Raw genomic sequence first — 26,779 nt, forward strand, 5'->3', positions numbered from 1 at the left:
GGTGTACAGCCAGGCTAATAGCCCAAGTCCCTATCACAGCCCTCTCTCTGATTCGTCTGCAGACCCACTCTAGGCATAGTAATATGTGGGACAGTCCATGTGAGAAATGTGCCAGAGGCAGCAAGAGATCACAAGACCTAGATGTCATCATTTTTTGGGAAGTGAACGCAGAATCAAATAGAAAAGTATCACTCAATGAAAAATATCCTGAATTTATTAATAAATAAATACATGCACTTATTCATAAGAGAAAAATCAAAGCTGCCACGTTTGTAATCTTAGGCTTTTGGCTTAGCTGTATGAAATGAAAAGCTTTTTGAAATCAACTACATATGCAATAAAGCACAGACTTCCCAAATAAATCTTAACTGATTTGTGGTCAAATCAAAACTCATTCATTTATAACTTTTCACTTTGTAACATAATAATAATTCATAAAATCTCATAAATTCAATGTAAATATATGACTAATCTCTCATAATTGACTTCAAGGGAACTTATAAATTTTTTTTAAATTCTAAAATTGTGTTCCATATAGCAGGCCACTCACTTTTAACCTGGCTCAACAGCACTGATGTAAAGTACATTTAAAAAAAAAAAAAAAAAAAAGGAAGGAGAGTGGAGACTAACAAAAGAATGGTCAAAGTAGAACAGTTACTAGATAATAACCTAGGCTCTGAAGTCTGAAGGACGAGTTCAAATCTCAGCTATGTCAACAAAGATAAATGAACTAATTTCTTTGCACCTAAGGATCACCATATAAAATAGAGATGTTATCCACCTGAGGGAGTGCTACAAGGATTAAGATAGAAAATGCATGCATAGTGCTTAACAAGATACCTGGCATAGAAAAGTGTTCCAATTAAGCTAATAACAAACTACTTCTGGTGGGATTATATCAATGCTAATAAAGATTTTTTTCAAAGTAAAGCCATGTTTTCATATGCAGCAAAACATGTATTAGGCATACTCTTTCACTAAGTACTTCCATTTTTTAAGAATAAGTCAAAGGAGAAAAATTATGTATGTATAAGGATGATTACTCTTTTTCCCTCCACCCAAAAACAAAATGAATAAACTACACATTCATCAAAAGGGGACTGGTTAAGAAAATTATGGTACATACAAATGGCTTAATACTATGTGACTACATGCATGGTTTGGGGAACCAGATATATGTTCACCAAAGGGCAAACAATGATTACTTCCAGAGAGTGAGTTTTGGGGCAACTTCAATTTTCTTTTTAAAACTCTTCTTTGGTTTTTATAATGAAAATGTATAATTTTTACAAAAACAAAATAACTGCTCTTTTTCCCAAAAGGCCTATTTTTCCATTCAATTAAATATTTATAGCATACAGGGATGCCTGGGTGGCTTAGTGGTTGAGCATCTGCCTTTGGCTCAGGGAGTGATCCTGGAGTCCTGGGATCAAGTCCCACATCGGGCTCCCTGCATGGAGTCTGCTTCTCTCTCTGCCTAGGTCTCTGCCTCTCTGTCTCTCATGAATAAATAAAATAAAATCATTAAAAAATATATTTATAGCATACAAATAATATATAAAATACTATGCTAAGAAATGTAGGAAATAGGGATCCCTGGGTGGCTCAGCGGTTTAGCGCCTGCCTTTGGCCCAGGGCATGATCCTGAAGTCCTGGGATCAAGTCCCATGTCGGGCTCCCTGCATGGAGCCTGCTTTTACCTCTGCCTGTGTTTCTGCCTCTCTGTGTCTCTCATGAATAAATAAGTAAAATCTTAAAAAAAAAAAAAGAAAAGAAAAGAAAAGAAAAGAAAAAAGAAAAAAGAAATGTAGGAAAACAAAAACAGACATACTTTGACATTTTAGGGCCTTTCAATTCAGAGGTAAACAGACCTTTATACAAGTAATTTAAGGATTAGGTCAATTTTGAAAAGAGCTATAACAGATACAAATACATGATGAAAGCAGTGAGGGGGAAAATTCAAGTAAGAAGATGTGGGAAAAGGAAGGTGGAATCTAAAGATAGCTATTGTGACAAAAGAAAAAGATAGCAAGAATAAGCTATTCAACAGAAAAGTTTCTCTTTCTGTGGAAGAAAGAGGAATTTGTTAAGCTAAAAGCCAAATCCCATTATGCATGGTAAAGTTTAGGTTTGAGAGAAAGATAGAAAAGTAGGCAGGGACCTCAATGTACATGGCCCTGAATGCCAGGTCGAGGAATCAGGCATTCATACAATCATTTACTTATTCTTTTATTTACACATGCATAAATTCATTTATTCACACACGTATTCATTCCTGAGAGTGGTGGGGGGAAGGCATCACATGTCCACTTTAGAAAAATAATCCAAGAAGGCTGATCAAAGATGTCTTCTGAGATAAAGTGGAGACTATTGTCATCATAACTATTACATAAAAGATTTACTAATTGAAGCCTTTACAATATTGTGACAAGCCCTGTTTACAGACGCTATTCCTCTAAAAATTACTATAATTATATATACACAATTAAAAATAAAGGATAAATATTTTTTACCAAGTCTTTTTGTCCATTGATACTTGTACAACCATGAACCGATAAATGTTAAGAATGCGTTTACACATATCTGTGTGCTCATCCAGAAGGTTTTTAATATCATTTGCAGGTTCAAGAAGAAATATGTTTGATGAGTTTATAATAAACACCTAAGACAAAAGAAATGATTAGCTATTCATTATAAAATTAAAATTTCTCAAAGAAAAAATAAATTCAGATGCTGATCACTACGTGATCTACAATGAACTTAAAAGCATAAGACTATATATAAGGTTAATTCTGACCCTATCTCTATCAACTAGGTTGACAGGTGAAATTTAAACCCATTAAACCATTTTGTTTTTATGTTTATCCAGACAAATATAAAATCATTACTAGGCACCCAAGGAAAATAAACCAAGTGAAAAACAGAATTTTTTAAAACTGAGAGCTTTAATATAATTGCTGTCATAAAATGAAAGGAACAATAAAAACACAAAGAGTTTAGGATAAAAGATGATACCTAAATCAGGAAGAATTTTCAGAATAAGGTGTTCAATATCCTCTGTTTCATGGTTATAGGCTATGTACTTATCTGCTTTAGTAATAATAAACTGCATGAAGAGAAAGAGTACTACTGAGGTGCCATTAAATGCATCTTTTATTATAGAAAAATTTAAAAATTATAATCAAATCATTAATTATATTCTGTTATTGAAGAGAAAGTAATTATAATGGTGACAGGTATGTACAAAGGTTCTCGAATACCTTGGAGGTACAGAACATTTCATTTACTGTGAACCTAGGACATTTGCATCTTCTATACCCATAATCCTGATATAAATCCCTGAACTACATAATAAAACATAGTTGTAAAATCATGAGAGAAAAGAATATTATGCTAACTTTAGAATACTGAAAGAGATAAATCTGTAATTCTAGCCAACACTGATCAAGAAAAACAGGCATAAATAAACAATAATTAGAAATAAAACAAGGATATAATTATGAGCAATTTGGGAGGAAATTATTCCAAAAAGTAAAAAGCAAGTTTAAAGGACCTGAGGTGAAAGCCTACATAGCATGTTTGAGGAACAGCAAGGAGTGCTAAAGTGGGGAAGCAGTTGGGAAATGATGTTGAGAAACATAACCAGAGCATGTGAGGCAGACTGCCTCACTGCCAGTAGTGAAAGAGTATGTTTTCCCCCTAAACTTTGCAGACCAATCCTATTGTAAAACAGGATAAAAATGAATAAGGAAAGGAAAATGAAGACATACAAAAATATAAACAAAATTCATCAAAATCAAGGAATATTAAATGACTTAGTTTTTAAACTCTCTCAGTTTTGAAATTATCTTGTAGGCCAGAACTAGTCTGGACCACACCTTGAGGAGCAATGATATAAAGCCTTATAGATCATTAAAGACTTCTGCTTTTATGCTTAGTGATAATGCTAAGTCAGTGGAGGGGTTTGAGCAGAAAAATGGTATGATCTGACTTACACTTTACAGGATCCCTCTGGCTACTGTGTTGAGAATACACCACGGTGATAGGTGGGCAAAAGCAGAAGCAAGGATACTAATTAGGAGTTTATTGCAATAATCCAGATGAAACATCATGGAGGCCTGGACACAAGAGGTGGTATAAATGCTGAATAGATTCTGCATACATTATGATGATGACCAGGATGTGTTATAAATTAGATGTACAATATAAAATAAGATGGGGGAGGGGTACCTGGGTGGCCCAGTCACTTCAGCATCTGCCTCTTGGTTTTGACTCAGGTCATGAGATAGAGCCCTGTGTTGGGCTCTGCGTTCAGTACAGAGTCTGCTTGGATTTCTGTCTCCCTCTGCCCCTCCCCCTTGCTTGCTCTTGTGCATTCTCTAAATCAGTATGTCTTTAAAATAATAAAAATAAAAAATAAAAGCAAACAAAATGGCTTGAACGCCTGGAAAACAGGTGTTATAAATGAAACAAGGAAAACTATAGTAAGAGCATGTTTAAGGCTAGTTTCAGACATGTCAAGTTTGAGATGTGAAGTGTGATATCCAAGTGAAGATGCTAACTTGGTATTTGAATAATTGAGTTTAAGACTCAGGGGTGCCTGGGTGGCTCAATCAGTTAAGTGTCTGACTTTGGCTCAGGATATGTTGGGTTCCCTGCTCAGCAGGGAGTCTACTTCTCCCTCTCAAAGGAATAAAATCTTAAAAAACAAAACAAAACAAAACACGACAACTACTAGAGTTCAGACAGGAGGTCTCAGACTAGAAATAAAATTGTAGATGATCCACCATATAGATGACATTGAAAGCCAGAGGAATTAATGAGATGAGCCAGAGAGTAAGTAGAAAATAGATCAAAAAACTGATTTTGGGCACTTTAACAATGAAATGATCAGGGACATAAAAAAAATCAGTAAAAAGATTCTGAGAGGTGGCCACTGAGACGAGAAAAACAGGAGGGAAGCTATTCTGAAGGCCAAGTAAAGAAGAGTTTCAATAGTGAGGAAATATTCTATTCTATAAAACGCTCCTGTCAACTCCATTAAGATAGAAAAATGTACATTTGGAGCACCTGGGTGGCTCAGTCTGTTAAGCATCTGACTCTTGATTTTGGCTCAGGTCATGATCTCAGGATCATGAGATCAGTCAGGCCCAGTGTCACACTCCATGCTGAGCGTGGAGCCTGCTTAAGATTCTCTTTTTTTCTCCCTCTGCCCCTCCTCCCTCTACTTGCACATGCTCTCTCTCTCTTAAAAAAAAAAGTGTACATCTGATTTAACAATGTGGAGGTCACATGTGGCATTAACAGGAACAGTCCGATTTTAAAAAATGAATAACTGTATTGAACTACAAATCAAGAAAAAGACAACCCAACAGAATATAGGAAAAGCATATGAATAGAATAGGCAATTCATAAAAAGATACTCAATTTCAGTACTGATGAAGAAAAAGCAAATTAAAACTAGGAAACACACTAAAAAAAATGAAAACATTTCATATACATGGGGCAGCAAAAATTAAAATGGACTCTAAGTAAAAGGGAAAGATACAAGGAAATGAGAACTCACAAACATTCTAAAGGAAATGTAAATTATTAGAACTATGTTGGAGGACAATTTGGCAATATTGGTAAAGTCAGGATGATAATGTACAACTCCTCCAACCCAGTAACTCCAGTTCTGGGTATATATCCTAAGGAAATTCTTCCACATGTGCAAAAGAAGTACATAGGTAAGAATATTCAATGTAGCACTATTTAGAATAGGGAAAAACTGGAAACTTAAAAAAATCAACAGAAAAATGAATAAGTAAATAATCATAAAATAAGTAAAATACTAGAAAATAACACATATCAACACAACTCAAAAACATAACGGTTAATGCAAAAAGAAAGTACCAGATGATGGGACACCATGACACAATTTACACAAATTTGTCTGTAAAAGTAATATGTAATATTTACCAATACATATTTATTAGGAAGTTAAAGTTAAGGAAAAAACAAAATTAATATTTTATAATGAAAACTGACAAATGTGGATGTTGAGTTTATTAAAAAATTATACTGTACAATGAAATACTGAACCATATATTTGAAATATTTAATGATTTTATTGTAATTTTTTTTTTCTTAATAACCAAAAAGTGAACCACCTGCAAAACTGCCTGGGTACCAGCTCGTATGTTTTGTTCTATGATTTCTTCGGAGGCATTATGAAGAACATCTTGGTAGGAGCCATTTTTTGCCCAAGAAGAATTTCGAACGTGATCAACAATATCAGTCCCATTTTCCTAAAGAGAAATATCAAGTTTTTAATTTTCATTATAAATGCTGCAACAAGAGAGTAAGCTGAAGAAGTAAACTGGAAATTATCGGGTCCTTCTGCTTAGCATCTTCTTAAAAGAGAAGATATTTCACTGGATTAGAAAAGCAATGTAGGTTCACTTTTAAAAAAAAAGGTTCTTCTATTGACAAAAATATAAAGAAAATTTAAAACATCCAAAGGGTCAGATAAAATTTTTAACATTTTAGATACAGAGACATTTTTCTATGTATCTAATCTCCCTTTAAATAAATCTCCCTTATATAACTTACACATTTAAAAACAAGATTAATGTTACCTAAAAGTCTGTAAAATATGAATTTTGTATTAAACTGAATGCCAGAAACCAAACAAATAAAACAGAAAATAGCTTAGATTTATTTTAAAGTATTAAAATTCTTATTACCCAAAGAGAGAAGAAGAATATTAGGTACTTCAAACCACTAAGACAGCATCTTTCTGCTTAAGTTTTAGCTGTCAAAAGTCTTACGGAGTACAAAGTTCCCTCAGGTGAAAAGCCACAAAAACATACATTTCACCAGAGTTGTTCCCTTTTTTTTTAGTTTCTTTCTGCTTTTGGTCACTCAGCAATATTTTCAAATAGTTGGCTAGTTTTTTTTTTTAATATTTTGTCTAGAGGTTATAATTGCAATATGCAGATTTAGTCTAAGACAAACTACTCTGCTATTCAAAGTACTGAAATCAGCTCTATCTCAAGCCAATATAATATATCACAGTATATTATACTCTTAAGTCTCATACTCCTATGATCGGATATCTTCTGAACATTTCTATCTGAATGACCCCAAAACATATCCAACTCAAAATATTTAAAAGTTAAGTTTATTAACCAAGTCCTATCCATTCTTACCAACCCCTCTGGCCACAACAGTCACCACTACCAAACTTGCATTTTAAAAAATTCTATTCAACTATGAATGGCAGCTACCATGTTGCAAGAGAAACAAACTTCGGACACTTCCCAACTCATTTCTCTCACCCAACTAATCTTCAAGGTATATTGATTTTACCATCAACGCAGCTCTTATCTGTCTTCTTCCTTCTATTTCCACTGTCCTGGGTACTTCTCTCCCTTCAAACATTGCTAATAATTCCTAACTAGTCGTCTTGCTTCAAGGCTGGCTTCCAATCAATCTATCTTCCATTCTGGGCTTGATATGATCTTCCAAAATATGTAACTATCTGTACCATTCTTCTATTCACAATCCTTCAAAGACTTTCCAGTATTTATCTAGAATGTAATCACTGTTAACTACAATGGCATATAAGTTTCTGAACAGAGTCTAGTTCTTGCCTACCTCTTATTTCCTAGCACTCCCTCCCACCTCCTCTTAAATAGAGCCATATAAATAAATAATTTAGGGTCTCTCACATCTTTGTAGATGCTATTCACACTGTGTGGTTCCTTTCCCATTTACCTGCACTTCATATTACACTACCTCCTCCATGAAGACTTCCCTAAGCCTCAACAGAGTTAGGTATTCTGTCTTTCACACTCTAAGATCCTAACAATATTCTTCTGTAATACTTATTTTGCATCTTTGTTTTCTTGCTAAACTATAAGTTATGTGAAGGTAGAAAAGATATCCTTTCATGTTTCTATTTCAAACACTGGTTCTCCAAGTGGACATTACCATATTTTTACAGGGCACTCTCAGAGTGCTTTGTTTTCACAAAAATTGAGAATACCTTAGGGATTTAATGGGGTGAGCCAGGAAATGCTAAACATACTACAAGATAAATAAGAGTCTGCACACACACAAACTATCTTGTATTCCAGGTCTTTGAAATGTCCCATAGACACTTAATTATAAATGTGGCTTTTTATTCACTATCTGAATCTATAACTTAACTCCATTTTATAATTAAAACCAAATTTTAAAACATTTTTATATATTAAATTTATCAGAAATATATATCAGTGATTGATTATATCTTTTTTTGTTGTTCATGCCATTAGCAAGAGTTGTTGGCATCCTGAAAACTCACGTCTCTAATAACAAAACTAGTTTCAGTATTTGAGTAATCAAAAGAACACACTTATAAAACACACCTGCATTACCAGCCTTCTGTACCTTCCTCCTTTCCTTCCTCCCTCCTTTCCACTATTTAATTAGGTATGTAGATGTATTATTTTTTTTATCTATCATTTTTATTTAAGGATAGTAAATGACAAAGGGTAAGCTCAGTATTAGGCTATAAGCAATAAAAATCAGGGGAAAATAAATTGTTTAAACTGACAGCTTTATTTTTTAAAATGATGCAAAAATTGGATGTTCTAATTGATGCATAAAAATAGGACTATAATTATTTCATAATTTACATGGTAAATTTAATTTACTTCAATTCTATTTCTCAGTTACACTTAGTTACATTTCTTAATTATATTTTATTTCTTTTTAGAAATAGGAAAGGATGCGCCACAACATATTACACATATGCATATGTAAATCTTGATTCGTTGAATCCCTGCAGAATGTGGTCTATTCATTCATATATTAATATCCTGTTAATCCACTGATGAGATTAATCAGCAACAACAAAAATTACCAAATCACTCCTACCCAGATTTAGTAAAATATACATCAGTGTCACACTCTCCAACTTTTTGATTAGAATGTGGCCTATGAAAAGGATTAAAAAACTGAAGAACAAGAATTTACACTTAAAGAATAAATGATACCAGGTACACCCAAATTTCACTTCCACTCTGTCTTCCCTCATCCTTTCTTCTATGATTAAACTCCAGCCTTTCTTATCATAGACCAGTTTATTCTACAATTAAGGATTTTTTTAATGCTGCAATGAGCAATAGTGCAAAACTTTCCAAGAAAGAATCCAGTATATTCTAGTAGTTTAAGTACCCAACTATTAGAATAAGACAGGTAAGGGGAAACTGTAGTTTGATAATCATCCTTAAGAAATATGTACTACATACAACACTGATTTTTATCTAGTACCATAGTTTTATAGATTACACCATTTTACTTAAGTATGATTGACATGCAATATAATATCAGTTTCAGGCTTACAACATAGTGATTAAACATTTACATACATTACAAAATGATCATGACAACAAGTGCAATTACCACTTATCACTTTACAAAGTTATAATACTATTAACTATTCTCTATGCTATACTTTATATCTCAGTGATTTCATTTTATAATTTGAAGTTTGTAGCTCTTAATCCCCTTAACCTATTTCACTTATCTCCCCAACTGTCTCCCCTCTGGCAACTCCCAGTAGGTTCTCTGTATTTCTGAGTCTGTTCCTATTTTACTTTTTCATTTGTTTTGTTTTTTAGAATCTACATATAAGTCAAATCATATGGTATTTTTCTTTCCCTGACTTACTTAACATAATCCCCTCTAGTCCATCCATGTTATCACAAATGGCAAGATTTCGTTCTTTTTTTTTAGGGCTAAGTAATATCCGTGTGTGTGTGTGTGTGTGTGTGTGTGTGTGTAGAAAGAAAGAGAGATTCATTCATCTACTAATGGGACACTTTGTTGTTTCCATATCATGGCTACTGTAAATGATGGTGCAACGAACACAGGAGTGTACTATCTTTTTGGATTAGTGTTTTCATTCAGATAAGTACTCAGAAGTAGAATTGCTGATCATATGGTATTTTTAATTTTTTTTAGTAATCTCCATACTGTTTTCCATAGTGCACCAATTTGCATATTCACCAACAGGACAAAAGAGTTACCTTTTCTCTACATTCTCACAAACACTATTCTTTCTTGCTTTTTTATACTACCATTCTGATAGGTGTGAGGTGGTATCTCATTATAGTTTTTTTTTTTTCTTTTATAGATTTTATTTATTCATGAAGACACAGAGGCAGATACACAAGTAGAGGGAGAAACAGGCTCCCCGTAGGGAACTCAATGCAGGACTCAACCCCAGGACATGATCTCAGCCAAAGGCAGATGCTCAACCACTGAGCCACCCAGGTGCCCCCCTTCATTGTAGTTTTCATTTGCAATTTCCCTGATGATTAGCGATCTTGAGCATCTTTTCATGTATCTGTTGGCCCTGTTTGCGTTTTTGGAAAAATGTCTATTCTGATTCTCTGTTCATTTTTTAATCAGATTGTTTGTTTTGTTGGTGTAGAGTTGTAGAGTTCTTTATGTATTTTGGATATAAACTCCTTATTGGATATATCATTTGCAAATACATTCTGTCAATCAGTAGGCTGCATTTTTGTTTTGCTGATGATTTCCTTTGCTATGCAAAAGCTTTTCAGTTTGATGTAGTCCCAACTGTTTGTTTTTGTTGTCCTTGCTTGAGGAGGCAAATTCAAAAATGTATTACTAAGACAAACGTCAAAGAGCTTAATGCCTAGGTTTTTTTTCAGGAGTTTAATGGTTTCAGGTCTTACACTTAAGTCTTTAATCCATTTTGAGTTTATTTTTGTGTATACCGTTAAGAAGGTAGTCCACTTTCATTCTTTTGCTTGTAGCTGTCCAATTTTCCCACACCACTTACTGAAGAAATAGTCTTTACTTCATTATATATTTTTGCCACCTTTGTCATAGATTTACTGACCAAATAACTGTGAGTTTATTTCTGGGCTCTCTGTCCTGTTCCACTGATCTATGTGGCTCTTTTTGTGTCAGTACCATACTGTTTTGATTACTACAACTTTATAATATAGTCTGAAATAAGGAAGTGTGTGATACCTCCAATTTTGTTCTTCTCAAGATTGCTTTGGCTATTCAGACTATTTTGTGGTTCCATACAAATTTAGAGTTATTGATTCTGGTTCTGTGAAAATTGCTATTGGTATTCTTTTTTTTTTTTTAATTTTTTATTTATTTATGATAGTCACAGAGAGAGAAAGAGAGAGAGGCAGAGACACAGGCAGAGGGAGAAGCAGGCTCCATGCACCAGGAGCCCGATGTGGGATTCGATCCTGGGTCTCCAGGATCGCGCCCTGGGCCAAAGGCAGGCGCCAAACCGCTGTGCCACCCAGGGATCCCCTGCTATTGGTATTCTGATAGGGATTGCACTGAATCTGTAGACTGCACTGGAAAGAATGGACATTTTAACAATGTTAACTCTTCCAATCCATGAGCTTGGTATTTATCTTTCTATTGTGTCTTCGTCAGTTTTTTTCATCAATGTCTTAAAGTTTTCACTGTAGAGGTCTTTCACTTCACTGGTTAAATTTATTTCTAGGTATTTTATTCTTTTGGTACAATTGTAAATGGAATTGTTTTCTTAATTTCTCTGTTACTGTTATTAATGTATTAAAATGCCACAGATTTCAGTATATTGTTTGTATACTGTGACTCTCTTGAATTTGAATTTATTAGTTTTGACAGATTTTTAACAGTGTTTCCTATGTATGATACTACGTTATTTGCAAATAATGAGTTTTACTTCTTCCTTAATTTGGATGCCTTTTATTTCTTTTTCTTGTCTGATTGCTGTGGCTAGGATTTCCAATGCTATGTTGAATAAAAGTGGTAAGAGTAGGTATTTTTGTCTTGTTCCTGATCTTAAAGTTCTCAGTTTTTCACCATTGACTATGATGTCAGCCATGGGTTTTTTTATAGACAGTCTTTATTAAAGTATGTTCCCTCTAAACCTACTTGAGCTTTTATCATAAATTGATGTTGAATTTTGTCAAGTGTTTTTTCTGCATCTATTAAAATGATCATGATTTTTACCCTTCATTTTGTTAATATGGTATATCATGTTGATTATGTTGATTGATTCGCAAATACTGAACCATCCTGGCATTCCCAGTGAATCCCACTTGAACGTGATGATTATTTTAATGTATTTTAAAATGAGGTTGCTAATATTTTGTTGAGGATTTTTGCATCTATGTTCATCAAGGATACTGGCCTATAGTTTTCTTTTTTTTGTAGCATCTGTGTCTGGTTTTGGCATCAGGGTAATGCTAGCCTCATACAACGTATTTGGAAGATTTCATTACATTAATTTTTTGGAATAGTTGAGAAAAACAGGTATTAACTCTTCCTTAATTGCCTGATGGAATTTATCTGTGAACTCATCCAGTTTGGGAGTTTCTTGATTACAAATTCAATTTCATTACTAGTAATTATTTTGTTCAGATTTTCTATTTCTTCCTGATTCAGTTATGGAATATACTATATGTTTCTAGGAATTTATTCTTTTCTTAGGCTGTCCCATGTGGTGGCATATAATTTTCTGTAGTAGTCTCTTTTAAGCCTTTGTATTTCTATTGTATTAGTTGTTACTTCTCCTACATTCCTGATTTTATTTGAGCCTTTTTCTCTTGAGGAGTTTGGCTAACATTGTCAATTTTGTTTATCTTTTCAAAGAACTAGCTCTTGGTTTCATCAATCTTTTTTATTGTGTTTTTAGTCTCTGCTCCATTGATTTTTCCTCTGATCTTTATTACTTCCCTCCTTCTACTATCTCTGGGTTTTGTTCTTTTTCTGGTTTCTTTAGATATATGTCAGATTGTTTGAGATTTTTTGGATTACTCAGGTAGGTCTGTATTTATATAAACTTCTTAGAACTGCTTTTGCTGTGTTCCAGAGATCTAGGAACATTGTCTTCATTTTTATTTATCTCAAGGTATTTTTTTTTCCTCAAGGTATTTTTTTATTTCTTTGTTGACTCCACTGCTTATTTAGTAGCATGTTGTTTAGTCTCCATGTCTTTGTATTTTTTTCAATTTTTTTCCTTCTAATCTCTAGTTTCATAATATTCTGGTTGGAAAGATGCTTGATATGATTTCCATCTTCTTAAATTTACTGAGACTTGTTTTGTGGCCTAATAGGCAACCTGTCTTACAGAATGTTCCATGTGCACTTATAAAAAAAAAAAATTTGTATTCTGCTGTTTCAGATGGAATGTTCTGTACATATTTAAGTCCATCTGATTTAATATCTCATTCAAAGCCACTATTCCTTTTCATTTTCTATCTGGGCAATCTAGCCACTGATTTAATGAGGTGTTAAAATTCACTATTAATATTGTATTACTGTAATTTCTCCTTTTGTCTGTTACTATCTGCTTTATATATTAAGATGATCCTATGCTGGATGCATCTATATTTATAAATATATTCTTTTGCTGTACTGCTCCTTTCATCATTATGTAATGCCCTTCTGTTTCTTTTACAGTCTTTGTTTTAAAGTTTATTGTGTCTGACATAAGTATTACTACCCCAGCTTTATTGATCATTTCTATTTGCATAGAGGTTTTTTTTCTATCTCATCAGTTTCAGTCTGTATGTGTCATGTAGGCAGCATACAGATGGGTCTTTTTAAAATCTATTCAGTTACTTTATGACTTTTGATTGAATATTTAGCCCATGTACATTAATTATTGATAGGTATGTAGTTATTGCCTTTTGTTCATTTTTCTAGCTGTTTTTGTAGTTCTTCTCTGTTCCTTTTTTCTTTCTTGCAGTCTTCTCTTATGATTTGATGATTGTCTTCAGTGTTGTGCTTGGATTCCCTTATTTTTTGCGTATCTGTTACAGGTTGTTTGTGGTTGCCATAGGGTTCATGTATAACACCCTATGTATTAGCCACCTATTTTAAGTTGATGGTCACTTAAGTTCAAACACATTCTAAAAGTACTATATTTTTACCTCCCCCTTGTTATGTATTATGCATTTGACACCATATTTTACATGTTTTTACTTTGTGTATCCCTTACATAGTTATTGTAAATACAGTTGATTATTACTTTTTTCTTTTAATCTTCATGCTAGCTTTATAAGTGACTGACCTACAACCTTCATTATATGTTTGCTATTACAAGTTGTAGGAGTGCTAAAAACAATGACTCCACTGTTGGCCCTCCTTCTTGTTCATTTTTGCTTGATGACCTCTCATGGGGCTGTATGTCCCAGGCCCTTGGAGATTAATATACATACTTTAGAAATGCCTGCCAAGGCTGGGGTGGGAGAAGCTTGCTTTGGCCACCTGTGAATCTGTTAAAGATGATGCAGTCTTTAGCCTTCCACAAGATCTAATTAAAGGTTAGCTGTCAATTAGGTGCATGTGAACTCTGTGATCACATAATAATGCCCTTCTGAGTATCTCTTGCCCTATAAAATCTGTGAACTAAGTCTAGACTTTGTGGAGGATAGCTGTACAGCACCTGGATCATCATGTGCCTGATCATCTATCTCATCAGTAAGTTACCCTGAATAAAACTCTGTAAACTATATCGAGTTGCCTTCTTTGATTTCCAGTCTCAAAGTGTCTTCTCAGCTCAGGGAATACTTTACTGTACCTCCCCTACCTTCTAACACCAATAAAATGTTTTCTTTTATAATTTTATTTTTGCTTCTAGTTATGCCTTTTTCTTTTCTGCATAAAGAAGTCACTTTAACATTTCCTATTAAGGCTGGTGCAGTGGTGATGAATGCCTCTAATTTTTGTTTGGGAAATTCTCTCTAGTTCTGAATTATAACCTTGCTGGGTATTCTTGGTTATAGGTTTTCTTCCTTTGAGCACATTAAATACATCAAGCCACTCCCTCTGGCCTGCAAAGTTTCTGCTGAAGACTCAGTTGAGAGTCTTATAGATGTTCCCTTGTATGTTAGTTGCTTTTCTTTTGTTGCTCTTAAAATTCTTTGTAACTTCTGACATTTTAATTACGCGTCTTGGTGTAGACATCTTTAGGTTCATCTTATTTGGGGCTATCTATGCTTCCTGAACCTGGATATCTATTTCTGTCCTCAGTTTAGGAAAGTTCTCAGCTGTTATTCCTTCAAATAAGGTTTCTGCCCCTTCCTCACTCCCTTCTTCTGGGACTCGTTTATAGCAAATGTTAATACTTTTGATGTTGCCCCAGAAGTCCCTCACCCTGTCTTACATATTTTTTTTTTCCTTTTGCTGCTTGGCTTGGATGATTTCCACTATTCTGTCTTCCAGGTCACTGATCCATTCTTTTGCATCCTTTCCCAGGCTGTTGATTCCCTCTGGTATATTTTTCATTTGAATTATTGTATTTTTCAGATATCATTTTTTAAAATAATTTCTCTTAGAAGTTCTGAATTATCCACTCTACTTCTAAGTTCAGTGAGCATCTTTTATGACTATCACTTTTAACTCTTTATCAGGTAGATTATGTAACTCCTTTTGATTTAATTATTTTTCTGAGTTTTTTTTTTTTCCTCCTATCATTTGGATCATATGCCTGTCTCCTCATTTTGTCTGACTCGCTGTGTTTGTTTCCAAGTATTAGATAGTAGGTCACCTACATCTCCTGGTCTCAAAGGTAATAACCTTATGTGGAAGGTGTTCAGTGGGGTCCAGAAGTACAATTCCCTCCTCCCACAGTCACTAAAGCTAGGTGCCCTCTGTATGTGCAGCATGCATCCTTGTGTTGTTGAATGAGCTCTGATGCTTGGGCATTCTGGTAGGCAGGCTGGCCCCCAGGCCAACTAGTTGCAATGCCTAACCAGGACTACTATGGGTGCACTGGTGGGAGGAGGTAAACCCTGGTGCAGCTGGCTATAAAGCCCAACCATGATGTTGTGGGTTGCTGGTGGACAGGACCAGTCCCCCAGTGCAGGAGTCACTTTGGAGGTACACCACTCCCAGCCAAGGCCACCCAGTGCATGTGGCAGGGTGGGAGCAGTTTAAGAGAAGGTCTGCTGGAGGAGTGGGTCGATTTTGAAGGAGAATACCAGGGTGGGAAGACTGATGCTAGCAAGGTAGGTAGAGAATGTCAGAACTACCACCCACAAGCATTAAACTACCTAGGCTAAATGAGGGCAAGAAAATGGTACCCACTAGTATTTCCATGTCCAAAGAAAAGTTCCTACAGAACCCTGCCCTTCCAGCATATGCTCTAAGATCAGTCAATAAATATCCTTTATGGGGGCACCTGGGTGGCTCAGTGGTTGAGCGTCTGCCTTCAGCTCAGGTCGTGATCCTGGGGTCCTGGGATTGAGTCACATATCAGGTTCCCCACAGGGAGCCTATTTCTCCCTCTGCCTATCTCTGCCTCTCTTTCTCTGTGTCTCATGAATAAATAAAATCTTTAAAAAAAATTAAAATTAAAAAAATATATCCTTTATGTATGTCTCAGGTGCTCTGCAAACTGCTGCTACTGTGCTGGGTCTCAGAGTAAGTGAGACTATGTGTGGGACCTTCAGGAGCATTATCTCAGTTTCCTATAGACCCCTGGCTATCCCAGATTTTAGCCCCAATGATTTTCAAATATCCTAAAGTTAAGCTCTGCTGATTTTCAAAGTCAGATGTTGTGAGGGCCTCATTTTTCCTGTGCAGATCTCCAGGGTGGGGGTGAATGACATGGTGCTTAATCTCCTTGCTCTTTAGGGAGTATCTCTATTCCTGTGATACCAAACCACTGTGGGCCACCAGACTAGGGGTTTTGGTTCCCAACCTGACCACATCTCTGCCTTCTCAAGGTGGCTTTTTCTTTTCTTTTTTTTTTTTTAAGGTAATCTCTACATCCAACATGATACCTGAACTCACAACTCGAGATTTAGAGTCACATACCCCACCAACTGAACCAGCCAGGCACCCTGTGGCTTTCTTTTTATCTTTAGTTGTGCACGAGCTGGTCTCCTAGTCTTTAGATCTTTCTGAGTTCTTTCTTATATAGTTACAATCTTGGTGTGTCCATGGGAAGAAGTGAGCTCAGGACTCAGCCATCCTCCTACAGTCTCAAATATCACACCTTTTAAAATGGCATCTAATTGTGATCTATACAATGGATTAAAGAACCAGGATACTGATCTCATTATTAATTTTTAACGTTGTAACATCAAAAAGCTTTGGGGCAGAGTACTGTGGTAACTGCTATTTCACCTAAGTTGCAAATATACTAAAAAGTAAGTATTGTATGTCAACATGTTATTATACTTTTGTGAAAATCTAATATATTAAACTTATACTAAAATATTTGAAGTCTTATCAGTTTACCTCTTCTCTCTTTTCTCCTTCTTCCATTGAAATAACATGGTCTGTGACACTATCAATACAAGGTAAGTCTGAAGAAGAGATCGCAATTTCTTCAGGTTCTTGCATAAACAAAGGTTTTTCTTCTTGCTGAATCCATTCTTGATATACTTTTACCACTTTTCTCATAGCTGCTGCTTCACAAATTGGTAATAAAAATGCCTAGTGCAAAAAAAAAAAGAGAACACATATGATACATTTTACTTTGTCACAAACCACTAATACATTTTTATCTTAGAAAATGATATAAATGATTTTTAAAGAGTTAAAGTCAACCAATTCATTGCCAGAATATTTATAATCATAACAACTTAGCCCTCCTTTAAAAGGTTCAAAGTATAAGAAAAAAAAAATCTCAAAGAAATTCTATTCTCAAATATTAAAAAATGAACTTTTTAAAATTAGCATGGGAATCCTCTGCAGTTTCTCCTCAACTTTGCTGTGGACCTAAAGCTGATCTAAAACAAAATTTAATCATTTGGAAAATATTAGTGATCTCCAGAGCTAAGATATTAATGCACAAATTGTCATACTACATCCCAGGTGGCTTGATGAATTTACTAAACACCAGAGTGTATATAACCCTTGTCCTTTTAAGCCCCAAAGTCTGATTTTGCCAATACACTAAATATGCATCTTAAAGAAACTGGTATTAGCCATGGCTAAAAAAAATTGATACATAAAAACCAGAGTGCCAAATTATACATTTACGATGAGAAATAACTGTCATAGAAACCAGAACATTCAAATCCATACATTAACACCTTATCCTTATGAAGAAGCACCACTAGACATCAATATTAACTGAAAATAAGCTAAGATATCATTCAAAAAATATTTCTGCATCTATATACTCAGCAAATTTTCTGTTTGTAGATGAGGTCATCTCCAGTTCTGATTCTATGACCATAAAACTATTATACAACCAAAAACTATGTGGAGAAGGAATCAAAATAACAGGAGACAGAAAAATCAAATATTAATGGTATTAGCTTAAGAAAATCTGATACAGTTTTCTAACAAGTGGCTTCGCCAATGGTATATGATTTACCAGGAGCTATGCCACCTTCTTCAGTGAAAAACAGTTACAAAACATTCAAACCAAACAAGCTGGTCTCTGGTATTTTTAATATTCTTTTATAATTAACCAACTCAGACTGTGATGGACACATTCCTTAAGATTTAATCAAGTACAGTGAGCATTTGGCAGACCTGGGAATTTTTTGTCTTCTTAAAGCAATGGTTTGCATTTTGGTCCAGAACCCCTACTCCATAGATGTCAGAAAGAATAACAGGTATTCTAAAATAAGAGTAACAATACTTTACATTTTTGCAAAAATCTTTAATGTTTAGCTTAATAAAAGATGGCTGGATTTTCTTGTCTGCTTGCTTCTGCATCCAATCTAATACAACACCACATGTAGGTATCTCTGGAAAACTTCACCATACTTGTGAAAATAGGACAGTGCAGAAAAAATACATAAAATCTTAGTACTGTCATGAAAATAGTTTTGATCTCATGGACCTGAAAAGATCCTAAAGACTTCCCAGAAGCCTGTGACCACAGTTGTGATCCACTGCCTTAAACTGACTTTAAGGAAAAAAAATATATATATATATATAATATCTATATATAAAATTATACATATACACACATAAAATCTGTGCTGTTCTTAAAGGTTAAACTATTGATGTGTTATATTTATCTCACATCAAAATACCTGGGAGCTCCTCATTGTACACTCCAAGTCATGACAACATAAAGCACACTGGGTTTACTTATAAGGGGTAAATGCCTGGAGTGCATCTATGCCTATTCTATTGAATATGGAGAATAATTTTATCATTTCAATGATTTGGGGATTTATGTTTTATAGTTATATCTTTACTTTAAAGACATATAACAATATAAATACCTTCATCTGAGATAGACTTCAATCATTATACTTGCCTGAAAATAACATCATCAACCATATTAACAAATTATCTCAAGACTTATTAGCTTCTAGAAATAAATGTTAGCCCTCAGGTAGCAATGATAAAGAACCTGGAATTCAATAATTACAGAATGTCTTCTTTTTTATTTTTTAGAGAAAGAGAGAGAAAAATTGTGAGAGCTGGGGGAGGGGGAAAGGGAGAGGGAGAGAGAATATCCCAAGCATGCTCCAACATCCAGCACAGAGCCCAATGTAAGGCTTGATCTCAAGACCCTGAGATCATGATCTGAGCTGAAATCAAAAGTTGGATGCTCAACCAAGTGAGCCACCCAGGTACCCCAACACTTAGAGAACTTCTTGATTCATTCACCAAATATTTACAGAACTTCTTGATTCATTCATCATGACTTGAGCTGAAATCAAGAGTCAGATGGTTAACCAAATGAGCCACCCAGATACCCCTCCGGTCATGATCTCAAAGGTTGCAGGATGGACCCTTGGTCCATGATGGACCCTCCTCATCAGGCTCTGCACTGGGCCTGGAGCTTGCTTGAGATTCCCTCTCTCCCTCTCCCTCTGCCCCTCACCACACTTTTTCTCCCTCTTTAAAAAATAAGTAATAAAAATAATTATCAGAATAAAAACATCTCAGAAAACTTGAGTTCCCAGCAATATCATTTAAAGATACCCCGGAATATCTCCTGCATAAAACACCTAAAAAAATACAATATACCTTTTTAAGTGAATGGCTCAGTTTGTAAGGATATTCTGAGTCTAGAACAAAATGTGAGTACTAATCCAGAGAGGAAAATGAACAATGAAGCTGTTGGCTGCTGCCTTGGACAGCCTAGAGAGTGGGTTTAAATAACCACCTGTACAAAGGTGAGACACAGATCAGTCCTACATGTAAAACTGACACCAATGAAGGCTATAACCTCAATACAAAGGTGGGCCAGGAGGGAGAAGGCAAAAAACAACGCCAGAGAAGAGTCAACGAGGAAACTTGTCTACTAATAGACTTGGGATACGGGAATCAAGGGAAGAACAGCCTTTCTTGCAAATTCATATTCTCAGACTGGTCATCACATGACTTTGCTGCAAAGCAGGAAGAATCATAAATTGAGAATATTTATTTATTTATTTATTTATTTATTTATTTTTAAGAAAGAGGGAGGCCACTCTGGGTTGGTAGGTGGCAGTTTTAATTTTTATTTATTTACGATAGTCACACACAGAGAGAGAGAGAGGCAGACACACAGGCAGAGGGAGAAGCAGGCTCCATGCACCGGGAGCCCGACGTGGGATTCGATCCCGGGTCTCCAGGATCATGCCCTGGGCCAAAGGCAGGCGCTAAACCACTGAGCCACCCAGGGATCCCTGAGAATTATAATTTAAAGTAAACCAAGGTTTGGTAGAACACATAACTCTTGATCTTGGGGTCATGAATTCAAGACCCACATTGGGTACAGAGCTTACTTAAAAATTAAATAAATAAATACAGTAAACTAAGGTTGACAGGACACCAAATACCTGGAGAAGTCAATAGCAGTTCCTCTCTGGAGGGACACAATTTTCAACCCAGGTTTCAAAGTAATTCCACAAAATTCCAAAAAAATATAAGTCCGTAACACAAAAACCCGAAACAAACGTGAATAAACAGAAATAACAAAAGGACAAAACTGCAAAAAACTTAAGTTAGTGGATTAGTGGAATAAAAAATATAAAATGAACATTTTTAATGTTTTATTTTAAAGATTTTATTTATTTATTCCTGAGAGACACACAGAGAGAGGCAGAGACATTAGCAGAGGGAGAAGCAGATTCTCTGCAGGGAGCCTGATGTGGAACTCGATCCCAAGACCCCAGGATCATGCCCTGAGCCGAAGGCAGACACTCAACCACCACTGAGTCATCCAGGCATCCCATTTTTAATATTATAATTAAGAAAATGAAAATGAATATGAATAAAGAATGAATGAGCCACTGCAAAAAGTGAGTAGGCAGATATAAAAAACCACCATGTGCAATTTCAAAAATTAAAATATATGGAGTATGATTAAAAACTCAATGAGGGGAATTGTTTCCAAGAGTATGATGGACTAGGTAACCCAACTGATCCTCTGACTGAAAAAAACAAAATAGCAGATTCAAAGAGAAATTTAATCTTCTTAAACATACTGACTGATGAGCCAAAATGCAGGAAAAAAAATATTCAAAAATAAAAGCCTCTAAGAAATCCAAATTCAGAGAGGTTTTATGAAGAGCAATAGAGTTGACTTTCACTTTGAATGGAACCAATTACTTTGGTTTCCATGGACCTATTTTGGCAAATCTAGATGTATACATCCAGTGGAAAAAGTCTCTCAAAAATAAAGACATTTTCAGACAGGCAAAAATTGTAAGTGTTAGATACCAATGAACATCCACTAAAATAAAATTCTAAATGATAAACTTCAAGTAGAAGAAAGTAATTCTAAATGAAAGACTGAGAGGAAAGATACTATAATCACAGAAAGTGATAAACCACATAACTAAATGAAAATAAAAACTGAATGCACAGAACAATAATACCAGGGTTAAAACACAAACATGCAAAATAGAACTGAATTATTTGATAACAACAATATGTTAAGTTGGGGGGGGGCAATTAGAGTAATAAAGTACCAAGATCCTTATACTGATAAGAAAAGGGTAAATAAAAACAATAATAACTTTAGACCTTGGGAAGTGTAGTTAAAATTTATGTAGTTATCACTAAAGAAAAAGGAATAAATTATAACTTTTGAACAAAGTGACAGAAAAAGAATACAAAATGAGAAAACATCAATTAAAAAAGAAAGGAAAAAATAAGACAATAATAAAACAAAAGAAATACAGACATGGTAAAAAAAAATACAGAACAAAAGAAGACAGTATCGACAAATCCAAACATTTCCATAACTATAATAAATATAAGTATTCCAGTCAAAAGACAAATTTTTTTTTTATTATTATTCAAAAGGAAGTTTAATAAGAGGCCAGCTCACCTCTCCAATCTGACTGCCTCTGCCCTGGTCTTTTTTGCCAGCTCCCCTTTTTCTGCCTGCCCCTTGAGCTCACAAGGTCTTTGTCTTTGGCCTATTTCTTAAGCCAACCTCATTCACTTTTATAGCTTCATGTACAACAGGTTTGCCAGTGACTTCCAAATCTTACCAATCCCAAATTCCCTCTCCCAGAACCTTATACCCATCATCCCACCTCCCCACCGGACACCTTCACTTGGATTACCAGGTGTCAGCTGGTTTATTTTTTTTTTTTTAAAGATTTTATTTATTTATTCATGAGAGGCAGAGAGAGAAAGGCAGAGACAAAGGCAGGGGGAGAAGCAGGCTCCATGGAGGGAGCCCAATGTCAGACTCGATCCCAAGACCCTAGGATCATGCCCTGGGCCAAAGGCAGACACTCAACCACTGAGCCACCCAGGCATCCCATCAGCTGGTTTAAAAGTGATCTCATTACTTTCCCCCCTAACCTCTGCCCCAAACCTGTTCCTTCTCTAGGATGCCCTTTCTTTAGTGAAGGTTCCCACCATGTACCTAGCTGCCCAAGACAAAAATCTCAAGAGTTGGCCTAGGCCCTCCATCCCCTTATATTCTTATAGGTCATCAGATATTCCTTCAACGTCTTATAAAGGAAGATTTTTAAAAAATCAAACCATATTTATAAGAGACATGCAAAATCTAATAATATAAAAGGGTTAAAAATTAAAAGATTATTTTAAAATACATGAGGTTAGTTTTTTTTTTTTACCCCCCCCCCCCTTGCCGGCAGCCCACGCCTAGTTTTTTTTTTTTTTTTTTTTTTTTGTAGGGCTTGATCTCCCAAGATCAGGAGTCCCATGTTCTTCTACCCATTGAAACAGCCAGGTGCCTCACAGGCTAGTTCTTAAAAAGAAAGTGGTATAAATCCACTAATAGTAAATAAAATCAACCTTAAGCAAAAATAATATCCACAGATGAAAAGGGCCATAAATAAAATATTTAATTCACATTTAGATATAAAATTTTAAACTGATATATACTTACTAATTATATAGCTTTAAAATATACAAAGAAAAATTTACGGAGATACAAAGAAAAAAATGACATATCACTGTTACAGTATAAGATTTTAACACACTCCTCTCCATAACTGTGAGATCATGTTGACAAAAAACCTTAAGTAAGGATATAAAAAAGTTCAGAATTTAATGATCATTGGATTCAACAGAGAAGAATATATTCTTTTAAAGTACACAGGGCATTTATCAAAACTGATTACACACTGAGCCATAAGTTTCAAAATATTTTAAACAACTAGTATCATACAGGCTGTATTCTATGTCCAAAAGAATCACATCAGAAATTAGTTAGAAAAAGGAAAATCAAGAAACTTTGTTTGGAAGTACAAATATTAAATAAGACACAGGTCAAAGAAGGTAGTAACGTGAAAATTAGAAAATAGTTAAAAGTGATAATAGCAAAAATGCTATGTATCAAAATTTGTAGAATGTAGCTAAAGTAGTACTGAGTGGTAAATTAATAGCCTCAAAAAAGCCTCATGAGAAAAATGTGAGACTAAAATTAATTAGCTAGGAAAAAAAAATCAAGAAAAGTAAAAAGAAGGAAATAACAAGGTGCAAAAGTTAACAAAAGAGAAAAACAAGTATAAAACAGACAACAGCCAAAAGCTCATTCCTGAAAAGGCTAATAGAACTGACAAATCTCTAGCAAGACTCATCGAGGGGCGGGGAAATGGGATGAATAAAAACTAACAGGAATGAAGAGGAGGGACAAGAATATAAATGCTTCAGAAGTTAAAAAGATTATAAGAGAATGTAATGAATTTTGAATTCTGTCAAATTTGAAAACAAATGCAGTGAACAAATTCCTAGAAAAAATATACTTACACAAAGGGACTCGAGAAATCAAAAATCCAAATATTTATAAAAGTCTGCTTTAAATTCTCCCATAAGGGGGCACCTAGGTGGCCAGTGGTTGAGCATTTGCCTTTGTCTCACATCATGATCCCTGGGATTAAGTCCCACATCAGTCTCCCTGCAGGGAGCACCCTTGCCCTCTGCCTAAGTCTCTGTCTCTGTGTCTCTCTCATGAATAAATAAATAAAATCTTTAAAAATAAATAAATTCTCCCACAAGGGGTGCCTAGATGGCTCAGCAGGTTAAGTGTCCAACTCTTGATTTTGGGTCAGGTCATGATCTCAGGGTCATGAGATCAAGCCTTGTGTCAGGTTCCTTGCTTGGCAGGGAATATGCTTGAGATTCTCTCTCCCTCTTTTTCTGTCCCTACCCCCTTGCTTGCTGTCTCTCTCTCCAAAATAAATAAATCTTAAAAAAAAAAATTCTCCCACAAGTAAAGGACTCCAACATTATTTACCACATATCTTCCCTCTCCCATTCGTCAAATATTCTATCAACACGAAACTTAAACTTGGCAACTAAAACCACTGCTAAAGCTGGACAAAATGTTAAAGCAAATTGGTTTTTCTTTCTTTTTTTTTTTTTTTAATTGTGATATTCACTTTGTTGGAGTTGTATGAAACTAAATCCATTTGTGTATAACTATACATTTTGTATTCATTAACACAAAAAGAAAGCTTCATGAATTTGCCTGTCATTAATTTGCCTGTGGTCCCTGTGCAGGGGCCATGCTAATTTTCTTCGTATCATTCCAATTTTTAGTATACGTGCTGCTGATAAAAGCACAAGGCAAGTTTGTTTCTTTAACTTAGGTTAACAAAGCTAATGCTGCCTCACGCTTTGTTTTGTGTATCAATAAGCAAGTGTACAAGGCAAAGATGTGCTTTGCCTAGACATCTTCCTGGCATGTAAAGGTATGTGGTATAGAATAAACAGCACTGAGATGGGAACTAGGATCTGGGAATTTTAGTCGCGGATCTACCAACTTACTTTCTGTGAGACTTGAATGATCCCCCCCTTCAGCTACAAAACTCAATGATGTTTACCTGCAAAAGTTAAGTACTTTTGCTATTAAGAGCAAATGATTAGTTTTCATAAGGTTTATTTTCCACCAAATTTCTATGTAATTGAGAATGCGCACTTAGGAATTTCTAGCTATCTTTAGGTGAAATAGTTTTTATTCGTTTTCTTTCCCTCCATTTATTTATTTTAGTCCCCAAATATCTGCCTTAAGCAATTTTAATTTCAGAATGCGTTAGAGGACAAAACAGCTTCTGAAAGCAGGATGAAGGCAATGAAAGCATGCTTTTTCCGTTCAAAAACCACTTTTTATTGATTGGAGAATGTTAGATAAAATAATTTTACTATAATTTACTAATGAAATGGTAGGAAGAAAAGTGACCATAAGGTGAGTAACTAAGAAATTTGTTCTAATAATAGAAAGAGTATAGAGGATCCCTGGGTGGCTCAGCAGTCTAGGGCCTGCCTTTAGCCCAGGGAGTGATCCTGAAGTCCCAGGATCGAGTCCCATGTCAGGATCCCTGCATGGAGCCTACTTCTCCCTCTGCCTGTGTCTCTGCTTCTCTCCCTCTCTCTGTGTGTCTCTCCGATGAATAAATAAATAAAATCTTAAAAAAAAAAAAAAACAGAAAGAGTATAGGGGCAGGTGGATAGATAATAAACTAAAATCTTCAAAAACTAAAATATAGAAATAACAGAAATCAATAAAGGATTAGATATAGTACATTTTAAAAATTAAATATGAACTTTAAAAAACATTTTTTTAAAAGATTTTATTTATTCATGAGTGACAAAGAGAGAGAAAGGCAGAGACACAGGCGAGGAAGAAGCAGGCTCCACGCAGAGCCCGATTTGGGACTCGATCCTTGGACTCCAGGATCATGCCCTGAGCCAAAGGCAGATGCTCAACCGCTGAGCCATCCAGGCATCCCTTAAAAAAAAACATTTTTATTAAGAATTTTAAATAGCTGAAAGCCAGTATATTCAATATTAAAACCAAAGTCTATATCACAAATTAAAATTACTGAGAGGTACTTTACCTGACGAAATATCTCCGTGACAAAGTTTACATTACTTCTCTTAGAAGAAAAAACTCTGCGAACTATTTCAATGTCTGTGAGATGTTCTTCATCAATACTACAAAGACTAGATGAGCTAGGTTCTCGCTCTGTGAGAGTGCTTGTGTTGGAATGAGACTGTTCTGGTTCTGCAGTTCTGTCTGCTTTATCAGCATTATCATTTTTGTTTTCTTCTCTGGATACCAAGCTAGCAGCTGCTCTCTAAAATAAAAATGAAAGGGGGAGAATATCATCCAACTTGGTATTTTGCTTTCTAATAGCAAATACTGGTAGGACACAAGCATTCCACAAATAACTTACACCACTGTTTAAAATCGAGCATAGATTTAATTTAGAATCTACTCTAAATAATTAAGTGGCAATGCAAATAACTTACATCATTGTTTAAAATCAGGCATAGATTTCATTTAGAATCTAAATAATTAAGTGGCAATGCAAATAACTCAACATTAAGTAATACAGTGATACTCACTAATCAT

General features: G+C 34.9%; 1 protein-coding gene and 1 non-coding gene across 14 annotated transcripts in view; both read right to left on the bottom strand.

The window, feature by feature from the left end:
* The window catches only part of RALGAPA1 (Ral GTPase activating protein catalytic subunit alpha 1), a 249,000-nt gene that overhangs the window by 161,171 nt on the left and 61,050 nt on the right, over nt 1-26,779 (bottom strand). For all 13 annotated transcript variants that reach the window (XM_077909040.1, XM_077909039.1, XM_077909038.1 and 10 more), the window contains exons 10-13: nt 26,262-26,501; nt 17,272-17,469; nt 6,153-6,290; nt 2,514-2,662 (exon numbers count right to left, since the gene is read on the bottom strand). In XM_077909040.1, coding sequence (XP_077765166.1) covers nt 2,514-2,662; nt 6,153-6,290; nt 17,272-17,469; nt 26,262-26,501 — 725 coding nt within the window. The remainder of the gene's footprint in view (nt 1-2,513; nt 2,663-6,152; nt 6,291-17,271; nt 17,470-26,261; nt 26,502-26,779) is intronic.
* On the bottom strand, nt 24,883-24,987 carry LOC144321388 (U6 spliceosomal RNA). The gene has a single exon (XR_013387052.1). It is a non-coding gene; the product is annotated as a U6 spliceosomal RNA (small nuclear RNA).

The sequence above is a fragment of the Canis aureus genome, chromosome 9, assembly GCF_053574225.1.
Source record: "Canis aureus isolate CA01 chromosome 9, VMU_Caureus_v.1.0, whole genome shotgun sequence".
NCBI lineage: Eukaryota > Metazoa > Chordata > Mammalia > Carnivora > Canidae > Canis > Canis aureus.